The 17,205-nt window shown below is 38.6% G+C and overlaps 1 protein-coding gene across 2 annotated transcripts; it reads right to left on the bottom strand.

Moving 5' to 3' along the window:
- Nucleotides 1–1,880: 1,880 nt before the first annotated feature.
- On the bottom strand, nt 1,881–9,778 carry mat1a (methionine adenosyltransferase I, alpha). Of its 2 annotated transcripts, XM_051414712.1 has the most exons (10): nt 9,485–9,775; nt 7,177–7,254; nt 6,651–6,773; nt 6,443–6,555; nt 5,608–5,751; nt 4,856–4,981; nt 4,668–4,760; nt 4,390–4,572; nt 4,144–4,277; nt 1,881–3,541 (listed from the first exon to the last, which is right to left on the bottom strand). In XM_051414712.1, exons 1-10 carry the CDS (start codon nt 9,549–9,551, stop codon nt 3,439–3,441), a joined length of 1,164 nt encoding a protein of 387 aa, XP_051270672.1. In that variant the 5' UTR covers nt 9,552–9,775; the 3' UTR covers nt 1,881–3,438. The 2 variants fall into 2 exon arrangements, with proteins under 2 accessions (XP_051270672.1, XP_051270679.1); XM_051414719.1 differs by lacking the exon at nt 1,881–3,541 and having other exon boundaries at nt 4,140–4,277; nt 9,485–9,778.
- Between the last annotated feature and the right edge of the window lie 7,427 nt (nt 9,779–17,205).

Here is a 17,205-nt window from a genome sequence, read left to right on the forward strand (position 1 = left end):
GGACTGCTGATAGTGGAAGGAGCAAGGACAGAAGGTTGCATGCACGCCTGTGAGTGCCAGGAATACCAAAGTAGATATTTGTCACTACTAGTGCTAATACCTACACTGATTAATACGTGTCAGTGTAGTTTAGCCTCATGGTTGCATATCGTTTTGTTTCAGTTGTCCCTCTGTGCAGATATTCAAATGTTGATTGAATTTGTTGACTTTCTCTGGCGTTCTGCGATGCGTTGTGCCAGAATTATTGTATATTTTTAGGAAATGTTCAACATCTCAGTGTAATACTAACACACTCTGCACTCTCTGGTGGAAAACCAGGGCAGGCAGAGGGTTTACAACAATAATAGTCTTATTAGTAGGCCATCACGCGGTAAAAATATCACTCCCTCATACTACAACTGGCCACATGTTTTGCCAGGTTTCGTTAGTGCCAGTATTTTGGGTGCAAGTGGTTTAGTTGCTCAAAAGACCGTTCTTCAAACACAGCTTTACAGTCTGTTACAGAAGGACTGAAATGTAGTAATTTACTGTCAGACTGAATGTATAAATACTCTCAACAAGACTGAAGTGGAAAAGCTTGTGCATGCTGCACTGTGGAATGAGCTGGAAGGATGGAAACAACACCAGCTACACCACTGATCACTTGCTTCTCTCTACTGGTCAAACTGCTTATTGCATATCAGTTTGTGTTGCAATCGGAGCTGTAATGTTGTAGCTCAGCTCACAGGTTTTCTACTTGAAAAAAAATTTACATTTTTATATCCACAGCCAAGAATGTTCAGTCAGCTACACATTAAGGCCAAATCCGCTTTTGTTTGACTTCTAAATTTACTAAGAAGGTGTCAGAACAGCCTGTGCTGTGTGTATGGCTTCAGTTCAGCAGTGATCTTCACATCGTTCTACCTGGCATCTCTTTGAAGTGACACTACTTACTACAATCTGCATTCCTCTAACAAATCACAGTAAAGATTTCATGGATGTTAAATGTTAAGTCAAATGATGGTGCTGCTCATGCTGCTCTAGCAAAAACATTTTATTGTTACGCAGTGACTGTAAGTGTTTTTATTTTAATTAATGGTTTATGCATGTTAGGAATGTATGCATACTGTCCCTGTTGTCAATTGAAATCAACAAAAATGACTCAAAATATTCTCTTTCTTTCAGTCAGATTCACATTTTGCGTTGCGTGCAAGGCTGACATGACATAACTCTTCGTGTTACGTCATGTCAGCCTCTCTACTTTCTGCCCTTTTTTCTCGTTTACTGATCTCTCTGAACTTTGCACTCAGGAAAATGTTACAACACCAGCTGCATTGTTTGATTCAAAGCAGAATGAACTCTGCTTGCCCCTGCCTTCTGTTGTCTTTGTTTTAATGGAATTCTGTGTTTATTTGTTTTGTGTAGTATAGGTGCAACGGTTAGCCATAATATAATAGATTATTTTTGTTAATCAAGACTCTGTAAAGCTTAAAAATAAACATTCCTGTGTTGTTAGCTTGTGAGAATGCTTATGCTGCTCACACACATGGTTAAATATCTGCAAGAAACTATAGTTTATTCATGCAATCAGTAGATCATTGGTGAGAGCATTCTGACAAACTAACATTTGTACAGTAGACCTCAGAAAAATCCTATGCTCAATACTCAAATGCAAAATGCTCCCTATGTGCCTTATGTATTATTTTGATAATGAAAACCAAAGAGGTTTAGGTTGTAAATTCTATTTTGAAGAAAAGTCATATGATTGTATATATATATAAATATATATATGCCTTAATGTTCAACAAATAAAAACTGTTTGAAAAAAGCTTAATTTAAGTCAAATTCCTCTTCACCACATAACTTTAATCCAGCATGTTGTAAAAAGGGCCAGACAACAGTTTATATCTGTAATTTTCTTTATTGTTTAATTATTTACATTGTCCAGTTTCTCTGCCGACAAAGTCGACAGAAGATGACACAGATCAACACATTAAATAGAGGAAAACCTCTTCTTACAAAAACAATGTCAGCTGTAGATGAGAGCATGGGTTGTTAGGCTCACCACAAAGTCCTAAACTTTACCACTGACATGAAGTTTTAAAGTGAGTACTGGTCACACTTCCTCGATCCCATTAGAAGTGTTTCAGAAGGAAAGAATCAGATTAAATACTTTGTGATTAAGCCATGTTGAAAGCTGACTTTAAGTTTACTAAATGCTCTGAGAAATATTTTAACACACACTCCCTTTTTTCCTCTAAATTCACGGGGAAGGATCTCGCTCTGCGATATAGAGCTGCAGTGCAACTAGACTAGATATTTTCAGATGGAGCAAACTTCACATTGAGTAAGAAATTAACATCACAAAGATATAGAAGGAGCATATTGTATTCTGTTGGATATTAACTTGGATCAGCATTGGCTTATAACATAGTAGAAATGCAGCAATCTTAAGACATCAGTGGTCCACTAAATGCTTTAGTCTCCAAAGCGTGCAGCTTGGTAATCCACTGCAAAGAGAATAGAGACTGACTCACAATCAAATCAGAGTTAAGACTTATGGGTATTTGCTAAAATGAGCCACATTTACAGACTCAGTCAAAGCAGCAGGCCTGCAGGTAAAAAAAAAACGTATAAAGATACAAATCAGCCACCGGGCGAGCTGTGCGGCGATAAAAGCGACTGGATATTAGAAAACAAAGCAGGGCTGAAAGAATGACAGCAAAGAAGAGCAGTGACTACAACAAGACTGCATGGCTATTTTACATTTGACTGATTGTAACATATGTTCAAGAGATAAGAGCTCTCCCCACGCTTTAATGACCTGTTTTCTTTAACAGCAGGGATTGTAACAGTGCAAACAGCTTCCCGTAGCACGCATTACAAAATAAGACTTAGAAAAGGAATTTTACAGTCATGTCAAAAAGATAAAATTTTCTTCTAAAGCCGAGCCTTTGGTTGAGCAACAATTACACTTCTGACATTCATACGAAAGTCACAGATGAAACACTTGCTGTTGTCAATAGCCACTTTTGAGAATGAAGCACCAAGGTTGTTTATGAACATGATACTGGTCACACGTAGGCACATTCACAGCTTTGAGGTAAAACACTCTGCTTCTAGTCGTGAAGAAGTATTTATCTTCATTTGCAGTGGTGTTCCTTTACGCTATCAGGGAAGATCTTTGAATAGTGAATGTACCTGTATTCCTAAAGCACCATGAATTGGATGTTTTTTGGGGGGAGAATTGGTTACTGAGATGTCCTCTGCAGTGTCCCATTACGTGTCCGTCAACCACTTTATAATTACCTCTTTAAAGCTGATTTATCCCTAACTTTGGCTTTAGGTCTTCCTATTAAAGATACGTCCTATCTGTTGATGGAGCTGGCAGTTGTAACCCATGAGGAGGCTTTTTATTCAGCCTCCAGGGGAGTCTAGCAGGACAAGCAAGTGGAGTATTTAGAAGACAAGCTTTTTGGGTATCTCCCAAGTAAACTCTGGTCGTCCAAAGTGGCCATAGGAGGCTGTTTTCTGGTAGATAGGTCTCTTCAGGTTCAGTTCCCTAGGGAGGATACAGAAGACTATTATTATTTTTGTACAGTGTGAAAAAAATAGTTATTCCCCCTTCAAATCTGAAATGTCATCATAAATGTGATTATTGTTTCTGTATTAGTAGTAGATAGTGTAATAGTAAATGGTGTTTCTTTTAGTGATTTAATATGATAATAATAATATGATACACATTAGGAAATGATAATTTTTGCTAGCTGGGATGATGTTTAAATTAGTAACACTGGGGAAACTCATTTGGCCAGATGTTTTTTTCTGTTTGGGAGATCAATATGTGGAACCCACAGAACTTAATCTTATGATCCTCATAGATCATGGATCGGGCCATTTTAGACTTTTTAAAGAGGCATCAGTGTTTAAGTTTTCTGTATTTCCAAGTCCCATCTAGTGATGGGAATTACAAACCAGCTTAGGCTATAAACCCTTTGGTATGTAGACAGTAAATAGGCTACCAGCTTAAAGTCACTATGTGTACAATTTTAAAATGTCTTTGGTGCCCCCTAGTGGTAATATCACAGTTTTCACAGTGACACATGCCATCAGACTCATTTGAAAGATAATCACTTAAAAATTGACACAATCTACAATGTTTACCTGACAATGACTCCTGGCCGCAGATCAAAGTTCTTGTTGACAATCTGGAGCAGCTCTGACTCTGTTTTCTGGGAGGAACCATAGGTGAACAAGGAGATGGACAGAGGTTGGGCCACTCCAATAGCATAAGACACCTGTAACACACACAGACAGGCGTGTTTTCACTAGCAAGCACATGCTTCAAACGCCAGTCATCTACGCACAGCCCTTGTGCATGTTTGGATGGGGTGAATGAACGAAGCTCACCTGTACCAGAACTCTCCTGCACAGTTTGGCCTTTACCAGAGACTTGGCCACCCAGCGAGCGGCGTAGGCAGCAGAGCGGTCCACTTTTGAGAAGTCTTTGCCAGAGAAAGCTCCGCCACCGTGAGCTCCCCACCCTCCGTATGTGTCTACAATGATCTTCCTGCCTGTCACACCAGCATCACCCTGTTCGGCAAAAAGAGGCGGGGAGGATGAGCAAAAATCTGTGGTGCCTTTGAAGACCTTTTAGATTAAATGAGCAGTTTGTGTGTGATGGTCACCTGGGGTCCTCCAATAACGAAGCGGCCACTAGGCTGGAGGTGGTAGATGGTCTTGTCGTCCAAATATTTAGCAGGAACCACGGCCTTGATCACCTGTTAAAATCAAACATTAAAGATTAAAGATATGACTTTATTTCCTGAGCAATACATTAGTCAGAGTCCTTTCAGGTGTGTTTATGAGGCTCTACCATTTCCTTGAGCACCCTCTTCTGTTCCTCCAGAGTGATGAAGTCATCATGCTGAACAGAGATCACAATGGTGTGAACTCTCTTGGGGATCACAGCTCCGTCCTTCTGGTCATAATGTACTGTCACCTGTGCAACAGACAAGAAGACAAAAGTTGGTACACGATGTTGGAATTTGTTGCTCTCTTTCAGCCTCAATTTCCTGCTGTCACTCGAGGGAACCCCAGTTTCGGATCAAAGCTTCCTGCATTTGTGAAGGCATTTGTAACCTCCTAGAAAAAAGGCTGTATTGGTAATAGTCTGTGATTTATGAGGCGTATGAAGCTGTGGAGGCCAGGCAATTACATAGTTACTGTGTTAATTCATTAATTCATTAATACTTCTTAGTCTAGTCAAAATGTGTGTTCAGTCCAATCAGGGAAAAAATCTAAAACTCTGTGTTCGAATCGCTGGATGTTCCAACAACCTCTATTTGACCTGGAACACAAAGGCATTAGACACTTTATGTCACAGAGTTGCAGTCAGCGACTAACTGCAGTCAAAAGTCTATTATTTCTACACAAAGAGCTTTATCTTAAATACTTGCAGTAGCCACCGTTGATCCGCTTTTGTCTGCTGGTACAAAAATAAATCTCTTGGAAGACATCCAGATTTGAAACAATAAACGAATTCACAGAAGACTGCTGTGGTGTTGTTTCGGTTTAGTGAGAAAAAAAACAAACTTGCACGGGTTGTAAAACAATACAAAACCTCACCTGTGTTTTAGAGTCAGGACGCAGCCAGGTGATGGTGCCGTTGCGTCTGAGTTCAGCCATCTTTGAGTTGAGTTTGTGGGCTAAGACGATGGTGAGAGGCATGCACTCCTCTGTCTCATCTGTGGCGTAGCCGAACATCAGACCCTGCAGAGCAGAGAGAGAGACAGAAAGATGTAAACGGTGCAGTATAACGACACAGTTCATCACAAGGAAATAGTAGGCTGAATCTGTAAAACAGCAAAATATTGTCCTAACATCAGTTCTGAGACAAGATATAATCTATGAGAAGAACACCTTTTAAAACAAAGTGCAAACTAATTCACACAGAACAACAGCAAAGGGTTAACATATAGGTAATAACACACAAATTTACATAAAAAGTGAAATAAAATCTGGTAAAATAAAGAAAATAGATAAATCATGTAAAATAAGAATAGATTCATAAGATGACTCCTTATACAGAAGCATTTTCCTTCTTTCAAACCCTCATTAATTATCTCACAACCCCTCAGATTTATCTTGACGCTTTAGAGGAATGTGACCACTAGGACTAAACAGCCAAACTATATATAAAGTAGTTCAAACGAGCTCCACGTCAAGCAGCTACAACAGTAAAATGTATGTTTGCTGCTTGGCCACATTACCAATGATTATCTACATGATGGAGGTTTTGCAAATTAAAACTGAAAACACAAACATTCCCTCCCCCACATGTTGTCCTAGTTCTTTAACAACTGAGTCAAACAAACTGTGATATTTGACTCATGTTGGCTCAGTGACTGGGTGATAGAGACAGAAAGTCAAAGAACGCATTGTCCTGTTGCAACAGTCCTACCTGGTCTCCCGCTCCAATATCCTCCTCCTTCCTGTCAACATGGACACCCTGAGCAATGTCTGGACTCTGCTGCTCCAGAGCCACCAGCACGTTACACGTCTTGTAGTCGAAACCTACAAAAGTAAAGCGAATGAGAGTGAGAAAGAGTGAGGAAAAGCCAACACAAGCACAAGCTATAGTTTTGTTGATTTCCGTGTTACTTCCTCACCTTTGTCGGAGTTGTCATAGCCGATGTGTTTGATGGCGTCCCTCACCACCTTCTGGTAGTCCACATTGGCCCGAGATGTGATCTCTCCACAGAGCAACACCATGCCGGTCTTACATACAGTCTCTGTCAATATAATCAATGCATTTTAACAAAAAACGCTTTTAAACATCTGGTGATCAAAACAAAAACAAAATGATCTTTTAGACTTCGATCGCATAGAAATTGCTGTTGCAACAACATGACAGGCCTGATGTAAGTTAACAGGGTTTACGCTCACAAGTGGTCATCTTGTGACATTCAGAGGTCAGTATAGAAATACAATAACTAATCTCAGCAATGCCGATGACTTAAATTCCAGATGAGATCCGGAGCAGTCGGTCACTTTGTTTCTACTCAGCTATGTCAGAACTCACCACATGTTGCCCCTATACTTACATTGAGGTGACGCATGAGAAAACTTCTCTCTGTGTCTCCATATTAAAAAAAAACGACATTAATTAATCAATATGAATTCTAGTTTACTCACCACAGGCCACTTTGGCATCTGGATCCTGCTTCAGGTGAGCATCCAGGACAGCATCACTGATCTGGTCACAGATCTTGTCTGTGGAGAAGCATTAAGCAAAAAGTTTATATCCAGAACAGAGGTAGTTTTAATTTACAGGCTCTAATCCCAGTGTTTGAAGGAAAGGAAAGTTATATATTATAGCATTTTTACAGTAGGATTTACATAATATTAACAATAGAAGATGTTAGCTTGAGAGGCCATCTTTAAAAATATTTCTCTGAAAGGTTACACACTAATATTTCAAACAGGAAGAGTGTTGGATCAGTTGGATTTGAGTGCAGCAGCAGGACAATGCTTCACAAAACACTCCATTCATCTCTGTCTCCCTGCTGAAGCAATGCAACACACGGGTTACATCAGAAACAACATCAACATCTGGTTGCATTGGTTCAACCCAACAATTAGAACCCTAAAAAATCTAGTTTTAACACAATTTCTTCTTTCGTGGAACAATAAAATCAATATTATATGCTTTTCATCTTGACTCTGCAGGTGTAGAACAACATATGTCCACTATCTGTGGGAACAACCCAGACTTCGAGGTGTGTTATCACATCAAAAGGTGTGTGCTGCAGCCTTCTATCAAGGCCACACAGCTCTGTGAATGCACAAGCAGTGTATGGAAAGTCATAAGTCACAAGTCTGGCAGTTTTGCCTTCAGTTGGTTTAAGAAACCACACACAGACAACAATAAACTACAAAATGTTATTGTTACTGCTGACCATGTTTTCTGGAAAATTAAAAACCATGTGCTTTTCTTCACAGCACTCCTATTATAACATGGACTGCAAGCTATTATAAAAGATGGTTTCAAAGAGTTTTTTTGGATTCACCAAATTGCTGAAGTGCCTCTTTAGACTTCATTTTTGTTTCATTGGTTACTAGGTCTTTCACTTTTGTTTCTTCCTCTTCATGATTGTAATTTGTCTTTTAGTATGTCTTTAAATATTGATTTATTGATATATATATGATTTTAAATAAGGTCTACCCTCTATGATCTATGAAATTAGATATAATATTGAACTACAAAAAAAAGAACATATACTATTTGCCATCTATCAAAACACAACCATTTAAAAATCTATAAAAACTTTAATACAAAAAAAAACACTGTGGTTACATAATATCAGGGTCTCACGTTCTGTCAATGTCTGTGAAGCTGCACAACTGGTTTACTGTGCTGCGTTTACTGATTATTGATATAGCACAGGGGACTTTGTGAGGTTATGTATTTGTGAAAGGATTACAACACATTGACAAGGGGGAGTTAGGGGTGGGGGGGGGGGGTCTAAAGGTAGCAGCATAGAGGGCACAGTCTATCTGAACTTTTATCATTAGGTTGTAAGTTAGAAAAGTTTTCTCAGGTGAGTATAAAACATCTGGGTGTCACTTTACTTGAGGTCCCCCTATTTAGCATTTATAAGCAGTATTTGAACATTTAATAAATGGTTTATAACACACTATAATGTAGCTGTACACAGCTCCTCTGAATAAATATTTCATAATATTACACCTGTGTTTTATTAATTATACACCAGCCTCCACTTACAGGTGCCCACAGGAGAAATTACAGTTGCTGACAAATACATAAATAAAATCTTAAATCTGCATATAATGACAATATAGTGTGTCATATACCATAAGTATAAGTGTTGGCAACGTCTTGTTCATTTTTGGACATCGGACCAGATGTGACAGATAATACTTTAACCAGGTTAAGTTGTACTGTAGCAGCAGTTCGCATGAATTTTGGATTGACATGTAAATTATTATCCCTATTTTGCACACTTTGCCAACGTGCCAGTTGTATCCCAGAGTTCACGTCACTCCCCTCCTTTAGTTGTTGCTCACTGTGCAACCTTACACCGGTCTGTCACACATACATTCACATCCTGAGTGAGAGTGAGGGGCAGTAAACACATGTTGCTGTGAATGGAATACCAACCATGCTTGGAGAGCGATTACGCAGCACTGAGCAGTTATTTTGGACATATAGGCCAACTTGCACTTGCAGAGTTAATTCATATGCATGAATGTGTTTCAGCAAAATAACACTGCAGTTTTAGTAGAAATGCTAAATCTGTTTCTCTGTGAATAGGGTAAAGATAAGTTTTTGAAATGTTTTTTTTTTTTTTTTTACAACAAAGTGTAAAGAGATGTGACAAGTTGTGAAATATCTTACAGTAAACTTAAATACACTTAAGTTTCACTGTGGCTTTAAGTCGCAGTTTCACACCCAGGTAGCTAAAGTTGATTGAAGACTCACCTGGATGTCCCTCTCCCACGGACTCCGACGTGAACATGAAAGAGCCATCGTCCAGCAAATCGCTCATTTTTTCTACAGGGCCAGGTACTCTGCGAGACACTCAGAGAGAAAAGGTTCCTCAGTTCCCACCAACAAGCAGTGCAGAGAGATCTGAAGGCTGCTTTATATTCCTGCTGGTTCTCTTTAAGAGAGAAATGAAGAAAGGGAGGCCAACAGCCCTGCAGCTAATACAGAGTCTATCCTACAAAACTCCACGTCTGTGTCCACATGGCCCAATATATATGGCTAAGAGAACACACACGCGCACGGACACACTCTCTGTCATTCACACACACACACACACACACACACACACACACACACACACACACACACACACACACACACACACACACACACACGTCATGTGAATCCATGGGACAGTCCATTCCAGGGGGGAGTGGATGATGGGAGGGCATTTCAGCTTGTGGAAAGTGTTTGTTAACCCCTTGTGTACAAGATGATGTTTCAATATGTGTTTATAGTCACCACCTCTGCTTTGACTGCTCTGCTTCAGGGCATTATGTTTCTTTTGGTGGGAGCGGGAACCTAAATGGGGGTTCCCCTCTCCCCCATCACACCAGTGGGTCAGCTCTGACTGTAGGGACTCAGCCAGGTTGGGGTAGCCTATGGACAGGGGGAGAGAGAAAAAGGTAGTTGTTATCAGCTGCGAAAATGATGCAATTACCCCTGTTTACTTCATGTTCTCAGCAGCAGTTTGTTCAATAGTGGTGAAAGAACACAAAGTAAAAGTGTATTAATGATTAGAAAGGAAACAAAACAATGACATGCAGTATGATGCCCATCAATATAAAAATTTAATTCAAACAATGCTTGTACGTTAATATATCAGTAACAATAGTCCAACCATAAGTACTTTTACTGGTGATGTTTTAAGCACATTTCACTGATAAAACTTTTGTACTTACTTTACACTAGTATTCAGATCCTTATCAACAATATCAGAATGTAAAATACTATATTACAAGTGAAAGACATGGCTTTAAAAGTATCTATTTTGGTAAAAGTACAGGACAATAAGCAGAATCTACGTAATTGTCAAAGATGAGGAACTTGGGTTGTCATTATTGGTGTATTAATGTGCGGGCAGCTTTCTAATTTTGGAGGTGGTCATGGTTTATTTTAGCTTATTTTACGTTGTTGGACAGTTAAATCTAACAATGCACCATAGTTTATAAACTGATCATATGTTTTGTCAGTAGAAGTGAAAGAAAAAACACCAGAATGTAAAATACCCTGTTACAATTAAAAGTCCTGCATTCAAAACTGTACTTCAGGAAAAGGTGTATCAGGAGATTACTGGAATATTATTTTTGGTGCATTAAGGTATAAGCAGAGGTGGGGCTAATGTCAAATACTTTAAACAGTGGGGATGTTAAAACTTTAAAAATGCATCATATTTTATAAACTAATCAACTAACTCATAAGCTACAGAGGTCAAATCTGTGTAGTAGAGTAAAAAAAAGTATAATATTTCCCACTGAAATGTAGAGGACTGGAAGTTTAAAGAAGTATAAAAAAGATTTCAAAATGTGTACTTCAGTAGAGTGCTCTGTAATTAGTTACTTTCCATCACTGCCACTAATTAAGTTTATAGCAGACAGTCACCTGTTGTCTAAATGTTATTTACCATCTAAATCTCAGCCTGAGGCTTTTGTCTCTGTACACAACTGCAGAAAATATCGAGCCATTTCCTGCGAGAAGATCAAATAATGAAGATGTGTCTCCGAGATATCTCATGGCCTTTCAGGTGATTCACTGTGCCTGTGTTTTTGCAGAAAGTCAGGGACTGTATAGGACTGTTTGTGCAAGTGATGCAACACACACAAACATACTGTATGTGCATGCACAAACGTACACCTGGAGAAACAATGGGACTGTCAACCTCACACAGACACCGACTCTGTACCTTTTCATGGTATACAAGCCCTGCAGAGTGAGAGATAAACAAATCTCTCTTTATTGTAGCGTAAACAGTGCAGAGAGACAAACCCTTTCTCTCCATCTCGCTCTCATCTGGCTCTAATTTCAGTTGGTGTTGAGTTGGCCTCATGAAATGAGAGGAGAATTTTAACTAGCTCTGAGTAGTGAATAAAATACCACTCTTTCTAATTGCTTTAAGCCTCATTTAAAGCATATTTTAAAAACAAAAAGCACAAACTACATTAAGCATAAAGCCAATATAAGCAGTGATTGTTTGAGCTTTTTGTCTTCCCTGTTTTACAGAATGTCTAAAAGTGGTATGTACTAGCTTCCTTTCATTTCAGAGTATTTGTAAAGTTACAGTAGGCCTGTAGGTCTATGTAATTGCAGGACTTCTGCAGGCCTTTGGTAGATGCAACTTAATTTTTTTTCGGGCAGTAACAAGAACTCGTGACGTGAGATCACTGCGAGAACAATCACCATTATAAAATGTAAAATAAAGACAATAGATATATTGAATTCATGCACACAGGAAATTATGGCCTCACACAAGTTATGCAGTCATTTAGTGTCTGTGTTGTTAAAAGGAATGGCAGAAAATTAGAAACAGCTGTGTTAACATAAAAATAAATGCCACTTAAGTAAATAGCAAGCTGACCTAATCTTACCTCAGGCCAGCAGAAGCCTTAGAGACGCATGAGCTGCATGCTGAATGTGATATACAAGCTGTTGAGGGACAGAGAAAGTAGGCTATGCATTATTCTTTCACTAACAACAAATAAAAACATTTTATCCCAAAAGACTATTCGCTCTTATCCCCACACAGCCTATAGCCCAACTAAACTATTTCATATTGCTAAAAAACTGGTTAACAGGCAAGCAGAGAAGAAGACAAAATAGACAAATTAGAAATAATTAGCCAAAAGGTTAATCAACAGTTGTAATAATGCTTGTTAACTTAACTTAAAAAGTTTGAAAAATGGATAAACATTCGACACGGTTAACTAGATAATGGTTTAACAGTTGGAATAATTAGTTATAAGTAATGGATAAACAGTTGAAATAATGTTTATTAGCTAAAAGTAAACAGTTTCATGAATAAAAAGGTAGGTAAATAAAAGGTAAATAAAGTAATAGCAGTTACAACTGAGCATTAAAAGTTGAAACAGATAGCTAAAACTAGCTAATGAATAAACAGTTGACATAGTTAATGGTTTAACAGTTGAAATACTTAGTAAAAGTGATGGATAAATGGTTGAAAGGTTGAACTTCTGCCACTCCAGCCAGCAGTAGTAATGTAAAAGAGACTTCTTTTTCACAAAGTAGTTGTTTTCTTCTCTCTGACACCTGGTCATGGTTCTATTTAAAATCAAGAAGGCCTTGTGACCCCCCGTAAAGCTTTGGCGACCCCTGGTGGGGGCCCCCGATCCCCAAGTTGCAAACTACTGCTCTATATGACCGAGATAAACGAATAACACCCTCAGCGAGAATTTCAGCTATTTCTCTATTTCTCTGGTTATTCTTAATACCCTTGTTCCTTTAAATACTTTGAGTATTTTATGTCAGTTTATATATATATATATATTTTAAAATATTTTGATTTGAAAAGGCAGCAATGTTAAAGTTCTGTTTTTACTATATTGCACTTTGCACAATAAAAATTATTTACATTCTACAACTCATGGGTTCTGATTTCTTCATATTTTGTATCAGGCCAAGAAAACCCTTTAGTATTCAAAGCCTTCAGTATATATATATATATATGATGGCATTAAAATATTTTTATATTCTATGTACTCCTGACAGTAGAATGAGCTAATATAAATAAAGGCTCAGTCATGCAAAAACAACCTAGTTTAAAAAAAAAAAAAAAGAGGTGATTTACAGTGAAACCTATACCCTAAAAAATACTGTGATACTAATTTCTGGTCATAATTGGGACAAAGCTACAGGGAGAAAGAGGTCAGAGGTTAGAGACAGTTAAACGTAAGAGACGTGAACTAGATTAAACCAGAAAGTCCTGCCTGATGCCAAAGAGAGCAGAGACAGTCAGTGGCGCAGTGCGCAACCTCTGGATGATGCCTCTCTGTTTGTTTTGGCCTCACTAGAGTATGGCAGGATGCAAACACTCAAGACAACACACTTGTTACATGTGCACACATGAATGTTATCTGAAGAGAGAGAGAGTGACTGACTTCGCTGTGAGTTTGCCTCCAAACATTTGTTAATGATTGACCAGGGGAAGGAATTTTTTTCAACTCTAACAAGATCGCTCTGGTTTGGTGAAAGATAACGGCTATCAGAGTGTTGACAACGTGTCAGCATAAAGAGGATAAATGTCTGCTGGGGAATATATTTGGTTCTTAAATAGATTTTCAAAATAAATGCAAAATAATATGATCCAGATAAAACTGTCACTTATTGATTTCTGCTCTTTCTGTGTTCTACATGAGGCTGGCACAGTGCAACAGGGGGCTTAAACGACAGGGTAAAGTCTCTTGAGGTGAAATATGTGTATTAGTTATCATGCACAAGGAGGTCAGGCTGTCAGGAAAAATAATGCAATCATGATCGACAAGATCAGGAAATATTTCCTACAACTCCTGCGAACGGCTCAGCAGTGAGAAACCTAACTTACCTTTGTCCTTATTTTTATTTATCACTTGAAGAAATCACTCTCTAAGTATATCTATGATTCTCTTTTAATTAATGTAAAGTTCACTGAAGTTTGAAGAAAACCATACATTTTCCAAACAAATGAGCTCAGTAACTTTTTAAAGTACATTTTTATCCCCAGATATTTCATTTGACCTATTTTATCATCACAACATATATTTTTATTGTCTTTTTATTGTCTATCTTGATAGATTTGACTTATTTAATGATTTTCAAACCATTTCATATGAATAACCATCATAACGAACAAAATCCAGGGAGAATTGTTGAAAACAGAAACTAGACCGCAGTAGCACAAAGGATAACTCTGCTTCTTTTTCTTAAATAGCCCTCCATCAACAAAAGGTACCTTCACACAGCTCCAAACCATGAATTTAAATAGATAAAGTTTCAATCCCAGGTGGATCTCTGTCAGGCCAGTAGCCTTACATTTCAAGAGCTATTGAGACACCCCATAAAATAAGTAAGGATGCAAATAAACAAGAGCGAGGGTCCACTTGTACTTTCCCTGTGCATCACGATTGAGTCTGAAGAAGATTAACCTTTTCAGATAGATAAAGAGGATAAGGACAAGGATAGCAGCATTTTTGTGATATGTCACTCTAGTATGATATTAACAGGTCAGTGTGAAGAGGTTAATTTATGAAACCTACTGAGGGCACACTCTCGATAAAAGTTCAAATCCTCCTGAACCTTCATCCACCGGACCACTATGCCCCTCAGATGATGAGGAGTGAAATGATAAAGGCCCAATGACCTTTGTGTTGTTTCCAGTTTGTTTCAGATCTTAACCTTATCATTTAACGACTAGAGCAAGCTCAGTCGATGGCCATCGAGTATGTCAGAGGTAATGAAAGTCCCCTTGATTTTAATAATCATAATAATAATAAACTTCATTTATACAGCACTGCAGATAACAGCAGATAACAATGTGACAAATCTAAAGACAAGCATCATAAAACATCAAAAAATAAAGTTATACTAAATGTTAAATACAGGAGTAGAATGATAAAACTCAGTAACTTTTTGTTTAAGAATTCATAAAGACCTTTCTATAAAAGACAGGCTTCAAAAGACGTGACGTAATGACGTTGAATTAAGTGAAAAAACAAACAGACTTTGTGTATTCATCACTGAAATACTGTAATTCCATACAGTACCTGACATTTAGTATAAAGAAATAAAAAAACCACTATGTTCCTGAACCAATCGCAAATCAGTTTAACTAAATGAAGCCACATGACAGCGTCTCCTCCTTCCGTCTGATTGGCTACACTGAAATGTGTGTCATACTGACCCCCATTGCGCCTTCAATTTAAAAGCTGGGGTCAGGGTTTTGGGGTCACAGAGTCAGGCAGACTAAAACTTGACAGAACAGGATGAGATAAATGAACCCTGGCCGCTGCAGAGGCTGTTAACACCTGTTTGTCTTTCCCCCAGGTTCAAGGACGCAGCTCGTCTCACCGCTCTGAGCTCTGAGCCAGTTTCATCTGGACGGCAGTCAGAATAAGTTGGATCTTGCCAGTCATGAACTTTTATTGCATGGTTGAGATTATAAGGTTATTAGTGAGTACAACTTGTTATATAAGCAATAACATAGCAACAAACAGTAGATAACCAACAGTCTGTCACCAGAGTTACTTTACTGTACGTTTATAGATGCTTCTTTTTATCAGTGTTGCTGTTCAGTGGTTTTACAAACTTGTGCAGCCTTAGCTGGTCCTGTGTTCAGGTTTATTTCTTACTGTGTTCATTTTTTGTCTTCTTGTTTGTGTTTATTTTAATCTTTGGCCAGAAAACAAATTTTACAGTTTCATCGGGCTGAATTTTGGCATTATAGAAATATTTAAACCAATTTTCTTTACACAAAGTTTTTAAAAGTCCACTCAAAACAAAGCAAAGGAAGGCTATCTCCACCATCAAACAACCGCTTGAAACAGATCCTGATGCAGATCTCTCCTCTCAAATTAATTCGGCCTGTCCTACTACCCACTTTGCTCTCTGATTGGCTTCACTCACACAATAAGAATACAACATGTTAACCAATGCCTGCGAGTGAGACCGCCACACAGGAGGTGGGGTGCAAATCTTCAGCTGTGATTGGCTGTTGGTCCCGCACACTCCCCACTAGAGCAGCACTGATCCAAGGAGACACTGTTCTGTATTTGTGTACATGTTTGCATGTGTGTGTGCATGCCTGTGTGTGTGTGCAATGAGCATACCGACAGCCAAACAGTCTAACCGAGACCTCATTTGAACTTCACAGATGAGAGTTTTGTGCATTGTTATGTTTGCAGCACATTGACTCGTCTTAGAATATTTTAATCACATTATGGCTGATTGTCTGATGCTTAAAGCTGCACTTTCTCGTACAATTTTGGGGGAAAAAACTAGCCAATCTTTATGTTTTTTTTAGTAGAAGAACTGAAATGGCTTACAACAAAAACAAGCACCCAGGCAGACTCTATCACACACACACACACACACACACACTCACACAGTCCAGCATATCGCTGAGCAGAACAGCCAGAGGGAGTGCAGCAGCTGGGCTCGTGGAGTGTCATCCTATCCTGTCTCTATTCCGGCCCATTTTGGACCCTCAGCACATTCCTCTGTGAAGCTGCCACCAATGAGTGAAATATAACCACAATACCATTCTGGCAATGCACTTTCATCACACACACATTATGCAGGAGCAAGACAATGTGTTCACTCCGCTTGTCTGTCAATGACAGACACACACACACACACACACACACACACACACACACACACACACACACACACACACACACACACACACACACACACACACACACACACCTTGAACCCCCCTTTACTACACCGCACTGGGGTGGATTTTTATCAGCGGTTCCTCTTGTAAAGCCGTTATCTCCTCTGGTGGAGGTTGTAAAACAAGGGTCATAAAATACAGAGAGAGGATGTTTTTGAAGATGGACATGATCTAAATAAAGCATCATGACGTCTCTCTGACACGTCTCAAGCAAAAGTGAATATTACAGGCTTCTGTATTGAATTGTATTATTAAGTAAGAAGTTAAA

This window comes from Dicentrarchus labrax, unplaced genomic scaffold (genome assembly GCF_905237075.1).
Source record: "Dicentrarchus labrax unplaced genomic scaffold, dlabrax2021, whole genome shotgun sequence".
In the NCBI taxonomy this organism is placed as follows: domain Eukaryota; kingdom Metazoa; phylum Chordata; class Actinopteri; family Moronidae; genus Dicentrarchus; species Dicentrarchus labrax.

Excerpts from the sequence above, each read along its gene's own strand:
- mat1a (XM_051414712.1), bottom strand. The coding sequence starts at position 9,551 with ATGAGCGATTTGCTGGACGATGGCTCTTTCATGTTCACGTCGGAGTCC. Across the intron at positions 5,752-6,442 it reads ATATTGGAGCGGGAGACCAG|GGTCTGATGTTCGGCTACGC; the intron begins GTAGGACTGTTG and ends TCTGCTCTGCAG. Across the intron at positions 4,573-4,667 it reads TCGTTATTGGAGGACCCCAG|GGTGATGCTGGTGTGACAGG; the intron begins GTGACCATCACA and ends TTTGCCGAACAG.